The sequence below is a fragment of the Oncorhynchus clarkii genome, chromosome 20 (genome assembly GCF_045791955.1).
Source record: "Oncorhynchus clarkii lewisi isolate Uvic-CL-2024 chromosome 20, UVic_Ocla_1.0, whole genome shotgun sequence".
Taxonomy (NCBI): Eukaryota; Metazoa; Chordata; class Actinopteri; order Salmoniformes; family Salmonidae; genus Oncorhynchus; species Oncorhynchus clarkii.
In genome coordinates this window covers 8,654,113-8,667,086 of record NC_092166.1, presented here as the reverse complement: position 1 = coordinate 8,667,086, position 12,974 = coordinate 8,654,113, and the positions used below count along the sequence as shown (strand labels likewise).

Genomic DNA, 12,974 nt, shown 5'->3' with positions numbered 1-12,974 from the left:
TATTTAAACATTATTAAAGTGACTAGTGTTCCATTATTAAAGTGGCCAGTGATTCCAAGTCTATGTATATAGGTCAGCAGCCTCTAAGGTGCAGGGTTGCGTAACCGGGTGGAAGCCGGCTAGTGATGGCTACGTATGTAACACTATTTAACGGCTTGAGATAGAAGCTTTTTTTCAGTCTCTCTGTACCAACTTTGATACACCTGTACTAACCACGCCTTCTGGATGATAACAGGGTGAACAGACTGTGACTCGGGTGGTTGATGTTCTTGATGATCTTTTTGGCCTTCCTGTGACATCGGGTGCTGTAGGTGTCCTGGAGGGCAGGTCGTTTTCCCCCAGTGATGCGTTGGGCAGACTGCACCACCCTGCGGTTGCGGGCGGTGCAGTTGCTGTACCAGGCGGTGATACAGCCCGACAGGATACTCTCAATTGAGCATCTGTAAAAGTTTGTGAGGGTTTTAGGGGTCAAGCCAAATTTCTTCAGCTTCCTGAGATTGAAGAGGCGCTGTTGCGCCTTCTTCACAACACTGTCTGTGTGGGTGGACCATTTCAGATAGTCAGTGATGAGTACGCCGAGGAACTTGAAGCTTTCCACCTTCTCCACTGCAGTCCCGTCGATGTGGACAGGAGGGTCGGTGCTCCCTCTGCTGTTTCCTGAAGTCCACGATCAGCTCTTTTGTTTTGCTGACATTGAGTGAGAGGTTATTTGCCTGGCACCAGTCTCCGAAGGCCCTCACCTCCTCCCTGTAGGGCGTCTTGTCATTGTTGGTAATCAGGCCTACTACTGTTTGTGTCGTCTGCAAACTTGATGATGGAGTTGGAGGCGTGCTTGGCCACGCAGTCATTGGTGAACAGGGAGTACAGGAGGAGGCTGAGCATGCACTCATGTGGGGCCCCTGGATTGAGGATCAGCGAAGTGGAGGTGTCGTTTCCTACCTTCACCATCTTCACCACGACTTCTTCTCAACCGCTAATATTTAATCATACAGTATGATCATCTCCCAGTCAAAATAATAAACTCTCAACCATGAGAATATATGCTCTAAAAAGTCAACAGTGAGTATACTGTACTAAAGCATATGCCATTCATTGGTTTGCATGTGTATTTTGGTTCCTTGAAAGACAACACAGTTTATCCTGGTGCTGTGTATAGCTTCCTGTCTTTACATGAGTTTTACTTCCTTATGTTGAGTGGAGGTTTACATAATATGGCTTACAGGTAAATTGGTCTCTTGGGCTCTGGGACAATAAGGAAGCCTCTGATGAGAAGTTGCAAAGGCACATTTTAATAACACTGACCAATGTTGTTTTCTTTCTATCATTTTCCTTTAAAAAAACAATCTAATAAATTGATCAATGTTTCCTTTAATTCATTAAAGTATGAATTTACACAGGTCTGTGTTGCCAATATACACAATTTGATTAATATTGTTTGCTCACACAGCAGACAGATTTAAGTTGAACTACTACATATAACATAATCACAATGCAAGATGATTTATTTTTTTGTAGATTTAATTTCGGGTTTGCAAGATCCCAGCCAGCATTGTGTGATTTAAAGCTAGGGTCAGTCAGCAGCATGCTGTAGTGAGTTAACATTGTTCTTGAGCTGGTTGAATGATTTAGACCCAGCTTGAATGGATGGGAAACCAGGATGTTCATTTAGATAAGAGGTAGAGAACTCAATCTTTTAATTACATGGTGCTACAGTATCACTGACAAAGTATTGATCAACACTACAACGACCCATTGTTCCCTGGACTAACAAAAAGCTTACTTGTAGAGGATCAAATTACTCTTTGATGTTTCTTCCATAGTAATACACATATATTGATTCCAATGCTGATTGATATGAGCCAATAACAGTAAATAGTTTAAATAATCTTACAACTCTGTACAACAAGGATTATATTTCGTTGAAAGTCTATGAATCTATGCTATATAGTATTGTTGAATTGGAATCTTGTTGTGTAGTTTGACTGTTTTGAATTTCAGTTGTGAGGCATCAACAACCCAACACCAACTGACATAACCAAGTTTTTGCCAAAGGTTTCATTCATAATGCACTTTATCATGTTATTTCAAAACAGAAACTCTAAAATAATTTGTTTTTTGTCTTCATGACTGTTATACTGAAAACTGTGCGAGGACGAGGGCTCCATTTCTCCCACTACAGGGAGGAATACTGTTTAGACAGTGGAACACTGGTGCCATTGATAACAACCTAGCTATCCATCCAATGATGAGATAGATGGTTATTGGCCAATTTTCTTTGCTACCTGATAGTCAGGCTCCATATATGTAAATATCTCCCTTGATGAAGGGGTAATAAAAGCTGTGGTTATCCATACTGAGGACTGAGGCACACTGAGAGGTGAACTGTGCTGCTCTGTGGACTGCTTTAATGCATCTGAATTTATAAACAGACCAACATTAGCTATGGCGAAATTCCGCACAGACTGCATAGAAAAACCGATCCGCATGTGTTTTAGAATAATCGGTCACTTCATAGGAACACATCCGTGGTGGTTCTTCATCGTCCCTGTCATTATCTCAACAGCATTAGGAAGTGGATTTTACTTTTTGGAAGACAGAACATCTAATGACATTGAAGAGGAGTTTACACCTCTAGAGGGACCGGCCAAGATGGAGAGAATGTTTATTCAAGAATATTTCCCAGAAAATGAATCCATGTTTTCCAGCTTGAGGTTGAACACAGATGGAACATATGCATGTTTCATCGCCACATCCACGACAAACATTTTGACAGTGCCACATCTTGAGGACATATTAGTCTTGGACAGCAAAGTTCGGAACATGACTGTGGAGTTTGAGGATGAACTGTTGCAATATGTGGATATTTGCGCAACAGTGAATGGAAGTTGTTCCTCCAATGCCATATTGAACATTATAGACTACAATGCCAGCAATGTTGATCTTATTAATTTGACGTTTCCAACACATATTTCTACATCTGGCAGGGTTTCCTTGAGGTCAACACTTGGTAGTGTGAAAATAAACAACTCAATTGTTCAAAGTGCCAAGGCAATACAATTTTTTTACTATTTAACAGAATTTAACCAATCAAGAAGCGTCATTTGGCTGACTGAGTTTATTAAGTTGCTCTCGGAAGAATCAACAAATGTCACAGAGGTGAGATACCATCTATACATTTCAGTGTTGTATTTATTTATTTATTTTTCTGCCTGGACCTGCAAAGTATATTTTAAAATGTGTTTTATAATTGTACATTTAAAAAAATATATATATATATATATATATTTTAACACTTGTTATTTTTTTGTGTGTGTTCTAGGTGTCGTATTCTACATCCATGTCAAGACAGTGGGAATTCAATAAAGTTCCAAAGTCTATTGTTCCTCTTTTCTCAATAACATATACTATTACCATGTCTTTTACAATTGTTTCATGTTTAAGGTTTGTAAAGCATTTATCTCCTTTATGTTACATGAAGTAGATGTACATGTGAGGGGGGAGGGGTGAGGGGGGGGGTGGGGGGGGTTGAGGGTTTGTTACATAGCACATGCCTATGACAAAATGGTGGGATCGATGCAAAGTGTCCCGCATGGACACCCTTTAAAAAAATGTCAACGTACTTTTCATTTATGCAGTGCATGCATAAAATATGTATGAAAAGACACTTTAAATGGTTTACATTTCTTCAGGTTGGACAACGTGAGGAATAAGGTGTGGGTGGCCACCATTGGAGTCTTTTCTACAGGACTAGCAGTTCTTTCAAGTTTCGGGATGCTGTTGTTAATGGGTGTGCCGTTCGTCATGACTGTTTCTACCTGCCCATTCTTGATACTGGGTAAGGGGAAAGCTCCGCATCCTGTCTCTTCAAACCTTCATTAGTATTTGCTTTCCATTCCTCCACACCTCATCAAAGACAAACACATCTGGTAATTATTGAAGGTAAAAGAGCTTCATACCCAGAGGGCAAATAACTTCCTTATACAACCAGTATACAACCAGACCATGACGTCATTGCAACCAGTTCTGCCCACTTCAAATTCATATTCTAATGTCTCACGGAAATGATTCTACTAACATAACACAAATTCTTCATTTGAATGTCATGAATTACTTAAATGTCATGAATGTTCATGCCTTTCTCTTGTCTCAACCCACTGGGCACAGAAGTCAATTAAACATCTTTCCCAAATTGGTTCCACGTAATTTCATTGAAATGACATGGAAGCAACATTGATTCAACCAGTGTGTGCCCAGTGGAAAGTCATGTTCATGTTTGTTTACCACCTCACTCAATGGCAAACCCTTTGTGTTTCAGGTATTGGAATTGACGACATGTTCATCATGATTTCCTGTTGGCAGAAGACCAATGTCCATGATAGCGTGGTGGATCGTCTGGCCGACACCTACCAAGATGCCGCCATCTCCATCTCTATCACCACGATAACGGATGTCCTGGCGCTGTACCTGGGATACAGCTCACCCTTTCGCTCTGTTCAGACCTTCTGTCTTTACGCCGGCACAGCTATCCTTTTCTGTTACATCTACAACATCATATTCCTTGGTGCGTTCTTAGCACTGAATGGCCAGAGGGAAACTAGTAACCGGCACTGGTTCACCTGTGTGAAGATTCCAGTGGATTGTCCTCCTGGGAAGTCGAGAAGCTATGCAATCTGCTGCGTTGGTGGGGCCTATGATCATGACACCGGGACAGAGGAGGAGCAACCAATCAGTGGCTTCTTTGGGAAGTATTACGGTCCATTTCTGACCCAGAAATGGACCAAAGTGTCCGTTGTGGTTCTCTACGCCGGGTATCTGGCTGTCAGCTTCTATGGATGTTTTGAACTGAAGGAGGGTATTGACCTAAGGAACCTGGCTTCAGATGATTCCTACATTTCCAAATATTACCAAGACAAAAATACGCACTTCTCTTACTATGGTCCAAACGTTATGGTGGCTGTTAATAAGTCACTTGCCTACTGGGAAGAAGACCAGCGCAAAACTCTCAGCTCCTGCATTACAGATTTTAAAAAGTTGGCATATGCTGACAAAAACTTCTTTCTTTCCTGGCTAGATTCTTTCCAAGTTTTTGCAAATGATCTTGATATAAACTCTGAAAATACCTTCAAAATAAACCTGCTTCACTTCTTGGAAAAACGTCCAATGACCTGGCAGGACATTCATTTCGATGCAGATAACAAGATCCGCTCGTCTCGCTTCTTTCTTCAGACGCTAAACATCAGCACGACAAAGCAACAGAAGGACATGCTGATAAGCCTCAGAAAAACTGCTGAAAAATGCCCCATCAAATTAGTGGTTTACCATCCATCGTTTATCTACTTAGACCAGTACACTGTTATTGTGGATAACACCATCCAGACTATCGTGGTTGCCACAGTGTTGATGCTGGCGATCTCCTTACTCCTGATACCCAACCCGCTCTGTTCGCTGTGGGTGGCGTTCTCCATTGGGTCGGTCATTGTGGGTGTAGTTGGATTCATGGCACTATGGGACGTGTCCCTGGACTCAATCTCCATGATAAATCTGATCATCTGTATCGGATTCTCAGTCAACTTTTCCGCCCATGTCTCATACGCCTTTGTCTCGAGCACCAAGGCCGACTCGAACGAAAAGGCTGTGGATGCGCTGGCCCACCTCGGGTTTCCAATAGTGCAAGGAGCTGTCTCCACCCTTTTAGGGGTGGTGGCGCTCTCTTTCTCAGAAAGCTACATCTTCAGGACTTTTTTCAAACTCATTTTTTTGGTTATTACGTTCGGGCTGGTTCACGGTGTTGCTTTCCTTCCTGTGTTTTTGACATTTGTTGGCATGTGCAGAAATGGGTGATGTAGATATGCAACACTAAATACATCATGTAAATAAAACATACAATACTTTTAATTTTTTTTTTAAAGATGTTAGTGTGAATGAAATAAGGAACGTAAAATGGGTTAAAACCAACTCACGCCACTAAGCTATTCATCGTCGGACATAGTCATTGGATATTGACTTGATACCACACCTGTTAACATTACAGCGTCAACCTTTTTGGTTATTACTCAGCATGGCTTCTCTTCATCTGCGATTGATTGGTCCGATTTTTTTTTTTGTATCTATGTTTTTCTTTTTGTTGTAATTTGATATGTTATGTACTTATACTGTAGACTTTAAGCTGCATTGGCAAAACTTGTGTTCTAGAAAAGTTGCATACTGTATTATAAATAAATATTTAAAAAATGGCTATTTTACACATTTGATTCTGTCAGTGTATTTACACAGGTGCAAATGTTTGCAATGCTTGGTATATTTTAACATCTGGTTAAAGTTAAGATAATTTTCTTCATTAATTTAAAAAAATATTATTTTTTCTTCTTTAAAAATATATATACAGTGGGGCAAAAAAGTATTTAGTCATCCACCAATTGTGCAAGTTCTCCCACTTAAAAAGATGAGGCCTGTAATTTTCATCATAGGTACACTTCAACTATGAGAGACAAAATGAGAGAAAAAAAATCCAGAAAATCACATTGTAGGATTTTTAATGAATTTATTTGCAAATGATGGTGGAAAATAAGTATTTGGTCAATAACAAAAGTTTATCTCAATACTTTGTTATATACCCTTTGTTGGCAATGACAGAGGTCAAACGTTTTCACACACTGTTGCTGGTATTTTGGCCCATTCCTCCATGCAGATCTCCTCTAGAGCAGTGATGTTTTGGGGCTGTTGCTGGGCAACACAGACTTTCAACTTCCTCCAAAGATTTTCTATGGGGTTGAGATCTGGAGACTGGCTAGGCCACTCCAGGACCTTGAAATGCTTCTTACGAAGCCACTTCTTCGTTGCCCGGGCGGTGTGTATGGGATCATTGTCGTTTCATCTTCAATGCCCTTGCTGATGGTAGGCTTTGTTACTTTGGTCCCAGCTCTCTGCAGGTCATTCACTAGGTCCCCCCGTGTGGTTCTGGGATTTTTGCTCACCATTCTCATGATCATTTTGACCCCTTCGGGGTGAGATCTTGCATGGAGCCCCAGATCGAGGGAGATTATCAGTGGTCTTGTATGTCTTCCATTTCCTAATAATTGCTCCCACAGTTCATTTCTTCAAACCAAGCTGCTTACCTATTGCAGATTCAGTCTTCCCAGTCTGGTGCAGGTCTACAATTTTGTTTCTGGTGTCCTTTGACAGCTCTTTGGTCTTGGCCATAGTGGAGTTTGAGGTTGTGGACAGGTGTCTTTTATACTGATAACAAGTTCAAACAGGTGCCATTAATACAGGTAACGAGTGGAGGACAGAGGAGCCTCAAATAAGTTGTTACAGGTCTGTGAGAGCCAGAAATCTTGCTTGTTTGTAGGTGACCAAATACTTATTTTCCATAATTTGCAAATAAATTAATTAAAAATCCTACAATGTGATTTCATAGTTGAAGTGTACCTATGATGAAAATTACAGGCCTCTCATCTTTTTAAGTGGGAGAACTTGCACAATTGGTGGCTGACTAAATACTTTTTAGCCCCGCTGTATTTAGCCCAACTATAGATAGTTTCTTTGTCAAGTTTAGTTCATTTTCGACTTGCCTTGGGTGTTGTCGTTTAACCCACATCGTTAGCTGATGTTATTGAACAACGTCTAGAATCTTCTGGCAAGCATTTGTGAATATATATATCAACTACACTGTAGTTCAACATGCATACATTCTGATGGTCAGGTAAGATGTGCATATCAAACTGATCATTAACAACAACATAAAAAAAATACTGAAGACAACCACAGGGGTTAAGATTATAATAATAGGGTTTCATTTATTTCCTTCAGCTGCACATAAAAATCCTCCCCACGTCTGTCGTCATATCATTGAGAGAATAAAAAGCGTGTCAGTCAATTGTAGAGCCAGTCAATGCATACGCAGCCCAAAAGCCTTCTAGCTATATACAGTGTTCCCGTTAAACCCCATTCATATATACAACTAAAGGTGGGTAAAAAGGGCAGAAATAGGAGCTCGAAATGTGTCACTTAAACAAGTAAAACACTAAAATGTACAAAGCATACCAATAAGTTACGCTGGTTATATACTGTATAACCAATTGCACAGTGTATCATCATAACAATATTTGCCTCTAAAGAAAAGTTTATTCTTAAATGCAAAAAAAAAAAAATACGGTCTTTTAACCTCCGTTGTATCGCAATCTGAACGTTTCCAGCTCGACATTAGAAGACATTTCAACGTTCTTTCCTAAAGCGTTCATGCTAACCAAAGATGGAGATACTAGATTGTTGAAGCGATTGAGTATTGTCTACAGATGCATTCGACCGTTTCCCTTAAAGGCTTACACATCAGCAAATGACTATGACGGTCCTTGCTTACACCACGAGGTTCTGTGCTTCTGTGTTTAAAAACATACAAGGTGAGGACATGTAAAGAAGAGATTCACAGATCTGAGGTAACGGTAGACACAGCTGGTGTTCAGATGCGAGTACACAGCAGAAGTGGGGTGAACCAGGATGAGGGGTTGTAGGGTCTTCTAGGTTTCATTGTTACTTTGACAACTGTTTAGACCTAGAAACCAGATAACTTGAGGTATTTCGTAATTAAAATGGATGAACGAATGTTGGCTGAATTGAAACCAAAAACGACGAGGATTTAATGGCCCGTCACTGCTTAATACGCCGAATTTGGGTTTGAAGTAACAAAAGCATTTTTTCGAAGCACAGCAGCACTCCCATCTATATACACAGCAGCTACATATTTTATCACATAAAATACATCAAGTACATTTTCAGACTAAGAGACATTAGAATTTTGGGTTAAGTCCAAACAGTCCCTTTTTATTTTACCTTTATTTAACTAGGCAACTCAGTTAAGAACAAATAATTTTTTTCAATGACGGCCTAGGTCACTGTCAGCTCGGGGGTTTGAACTTGCAACCTTCCGGTTGCTAGTCCACCGCTCTAACCACTAGGCTACCCTACCCTCCGTCCCTAATCCATGTACGTGTACATTCCCAAAAGGCCACCTTTAAAACCGCAATTTACACACACATGGCTCAGATAAACCTGGGAATATTGGTAGACTACTTAGGGAGAATCAGATTCCATATGAGACATGATTGGAAGTCACAGGTAGAAACAAATCTTTTTTATAGAGGATAGATGGTTTCATTGTGATTCTGGAGGTCTAGAGCAAGACATTGAATCAATGGACTTGGACTTTTACTGAGCATAAAACATTTAACACATATTTACATATACACAGTGCCTTCAGGAAGTGTTCATCACACCCTTTGACTTATTCCACATTTTGTTGTGTTACAGTCTGAATTCAAAATGGATTAAATATAATTTTTTCCTCATCCATCTTCAAACAATAGCCCCATAATGACAAAGTGAAAACATGTAAAAAAAAAAAAAACTCATTTGTATATAAGTATTCACATCAATACATGTTAGAATCACCTTTAGCAGTGATTACAGCCGAGTCTTTCTGGGTAAGTCTAACAGCTTTGCACACCTGGATTGTACAATATTTGCACATTATTTTTTTTTTTTAAATGATTCAAGTTGGTTGTTGATCATTACTAGACAGCCATTTTCTTGCCATAGCTTTTCAAGCAGATTTAAGCTAAAACTGTAACTAGGCCACTCAGGAACATTCAATGTTGTCTTGGTAAGCAACTCCAGCTAATATTTGGCCTTGTGTTTGAGATTATTGTCCTGCTGAAATGTGAATTTGTCTCCCAGTGTCTGTTGGAAAGCAGACTGAACTGGGTTTTCCTCTAAGATTTTGCCTGTGCTTAGCTCACTTCAGTTTATTTTTCTCCTTAAAAAAACAACAACTCCCTAGTCCTTTCCGATGACAAGCATACCCATAACATGATGTAGCCACCACCATGCTTGAAAATGTGAAGAGTGGTACTCTAATGTACTGTATTGGATTTGCCACAAACATAATGCTTTGTATTCAGGTAATAAAGTGAATTTCTTGGCCCCATTTTTGCAGTATTACTTGAGTGCTTTGTTTGCCAAAAGGATGCATGTTTTGGAATATTGTTTTATTCTATACAGGCTTTCTTTTCACTGTCATTTTGGTTAGTATTGTTGAGTAACTACAATGTTGTTGATTCATCCTCTGTACCTAAAAAGCCATTAAACTCTAACCGTTTTAAAGTCACCATTGGCCTCATGGTGAAATCCCTGAGCGGTTTCCTTCCTCTCCAGCAACTGAGTTGGGCAGGAAACCTGTATCTTTGTAGTGACTTGGTATATTGATCCAAAGTGTAATTAATAACTTCACCATGTTCAAAGGGATATTCAAAGTCTGCTTTTTTAGGTGCCCTTCTTTGAGAGGCATTGGAAAACCTCCCTGGTCTTTGTGGTTGAATCTGTGTATAAAATGTACTGCATGACTGAGGGAACATACAGACAATTGTAGGTGTGCGGGGTACAGAGATGAGGTAGTCATTCAAAAATGACATTGAACACTATTATTGCGCAGAGTGAATCTATGCAATTTATTAAGCACATGTTTACTCCTGAACGTATTTAGGCTTGCCATAACAAAGGGGTTGATTACTTATTGAGTCAAGACATTTCAGCTTTTCATTTATTTATCAAATTTGTAAACATAATTCCACTTGTATTTATTATGGGGTATTGTGTGTAGGCCAGTGACACAAAAACTTAATTTAATCAGTTTTAAATTCAGGCTGTGAATACTTCCTGAAGGCACTGTACATACACACGTACAGCTCCGTAGCTCTGTTTGCGTAGACTGTGAAATCACCGTGGACAGCGATTTATTGTCTTCCCACCCCTCACCCGATCTCCCAAATTAAACTGTGACACCTCCACCCTTGGAAGTCTCATCTTGTCTCCAGGCCCTTGCCCTCCAGGACCATCTTGATCTCTCTGGCATCCAGCGTCTCGTATTGCAACAGGGCGTTGGCTAGGTTCTGGTGTTCTTTGGCGTGAGACTTGAGGAGAGCCCTGGCCCGCTCGTACGAATCCTGGGGACCACACAAACCAGAGGAGATAACACATGTAGGGGTTGAGTGAATTTCTGAAAAGGGCTGGTATATATTACAATGCAATTAAGGCTTACACACACACACACACACACACGCAAATTGTGCCTGTTATTTCCCTAAATTGTGATACTCTGAATAAGCTCGGTTTGAGAAATGGGAATGATAAATATCATTTTTTTATTTTTTTGTTAACAAGCCAAAGAGCACTGGGTCAGGGGCTTGGAAGGATGATGGAGGTGGAAACGTACCTTTAAAAGTTTCCTGACTTCGTGTTCGATGGCAGCCTGTGTCTCTGGGCTCTGCTTAGTTTGGTCAGTGTAGGTCATGACACCCAGCTTCAACACAGGTAGGTAGGTGTGTGTGTGTGTGTGTGTGAGAGAGAGAGAGAGAATATAATATATATGTTATCGCTACAAAATTGGGTGGTTCCCGTTCATGCCAATAAAGCTAATTGAATTGAGAATCAGGGTTCAAAGGCCAACACCACATGTCCTGAAAGGTAATACAGTAAAAACAGCAGGACTTTGCTGACGCTTTATTAGACATGACTTCAATTTGTCTCTCCCGACCAAACGTCCAGCATCCATAACTTACCCTCTCACACATACCAAATCTGGTCACCATCATTTTTGCAATTCTGGTGGCAGCATCAAAGTCACTTGATGCACCTGAAGAAAAAAAATAAGAAGTTGAACATGTTGTTTATATAGAATTTGTTTAGTTAAAAAAAAAAAATGAAGCACTTTTGGAAGATGATTAATGCTCTAAAAGATATCAATGTCTCAGTGATATACAGCACAGTGCTGGCAACACTAATGACCTGGGTTAGTCATCAGCACGGTGCTGACAACACTAATGATGTGGGTTAGTCATCAGCACGGTGCTGGCAACAGTAATGACGTGGGTTAGTCATCAGCACGGTGCTGGCAACACTAATGACGTGGGTTAGTCATCAGCACGGTGCTGGCAACACTAATGACGTGGGTTAGTCATCAGCACGGTGCTGGCAACACTAATGACGTGGGTTAGTCATCAGCACGGTGCTGGCAACACTAATGACGTGGGTTAGTCACCAGCACGGTGCTGGCAACACTAATGATGTGCGTTCGATACCTGCATGGGCCTCATAATATTGAAAATATTAATATTATTAATGCTCTTGTTTACGTGTTGCTGTGCGTTTTGTTGCCAACCTTACTTTGCTACCTGACAACTTTACGGTTTTTACTTTTTAATTACCGTTTATATTTTTGGGTTTTTCCCTCACTCAACTTTTCATTCAACTTTTTCACTCCGGATGCTTTATCTGGACGTGGTTCGTCAGGACCTCCAACAGCCGAAGCTAAGTAGTAACATTAACATGATGCCTTCTAATTGCAGTTGCTGTACTCACAATATACAGGAGAACGATCGCCTTACGGCGAGGATAGCTGTGCTACAAGCCCAGCTTCAGATGCAATCGTTAGGCAAGGGTAATTTCAGTGTAGGAAAGGATGAAACGACGTCTGTGCCACCAGTAAGTACAGATAGTAATGTTAGTATAAATCCCCTCGCACGGTCCCCGCAGCCGGACAACTTTCTCATGGCTTCTGGAGGGAAATGCTGTAGGAATGCTCAACAGGTGTCGCTCATTCAGCCGACAGAAACTGTCAACCGGTTTTCCCCATTAAGCAACGAGTCGGAGTCAGAGGCCGAGCCTTCTCTGGTCTCTACTCCTCCCGTTATGGGGTCTGAGATGCCGAAGCTTCCCACCATTAGCTCTGACAAATTGAAAACTCATTGGAGACTCCATTACCCGCAGTATTAGACTTAAAACGAATCGTCCAGCGATCATACACTGTTTACCAGGGGGCAGGGCTACCGACGTTAAGGCTAATCTGAAGATGGTGCTGGCTAAAGCTAAAACTGGCGAGTGTAGAGTATAGAGATATTGTTATCAATGTCGGCACCAACGAT

The 12,974-nt window shown here is 40.7% G+C and overlaps 2 protein-coding genes across 3 annotated transcripts in view; one reads left to right on the top strand and one right to left on the bottom strand.

Moving 5' to 3' along the window:
- Positions 1-2,442: 2,442 nt before the first annotated feature.
- On the top strand, positions 2,443-5,950 carry LOC139377228 (patched domain-containing protein 3-like). Its single transcript, XM_071120230.1, has 4 exons — positions 2,443-3,156; positions 3,320-3,441; positions 3,690-3,835; positions 4,316-5,950. Exons 1-4 carry the CDS (start codon positions 2,443-2,445, stop codon positions 5,839-5,841), a joined length of 2,508 nt encoding a protein of 835 aa, XP_070976331.1. The 3' UTR covers positions 5,842-5,950.
- Positions 5,951-7,776: 1,826 nt separating this feature from the next.
- LOC139375837 (YME1-like 1b) overlaps positions 7,777-12,974 on the bottom strand; it is a 33,576-nt gene continuing 28,378 nt past the window's right edge. For both annotated transcript variants that reach the window (XM_071117747.1, XM_071117748.1), the window contains exons 16-18: positions 11,613-11,686; positions 11,267-11,353; positions 7,777-10,997 (exon numbers count right to left, since the gene is read on the bottom strand). In XM_071117747.1, the coding sequence (XP_070973848.1) occupies positions 10,854-10,997; positions 11,267-11,353; positions 11,613-11,686 (305 nt within the window). In that variant the 3' untranslated portion in view covers positions 7,777-10,853. The remainder of the gene's footprint in view (positions 10,998-11,266; positions 11,354-11,612; positions 11,687-12,974) is intronic.

Excerpts from the sequence above, each read along its gene's own strand:
- LOC139377228 (XM_071120230.1), top strand. The coding sequence starts at position 2,443 with ATGGCGAAATTCCGCACAGACTGCATAGAAAAACCGATCCGCATGTGT. Across the intron at positions 3,157-3,319 it reads AATCAACAAATGTCACAGAG|GTGTCGTATTCTACATCCAT; the intron begins GTGAGATACCAT and ends TGTGTGTTCTAG. Across the intron at positions 3,442-3,689 it reads ACAATTGTTTCATGTTTAAG|GTTGGACAACGTGAGGAATA; the intron begins GTTTGTAAAGCA and ends ACATTTCTTCAG.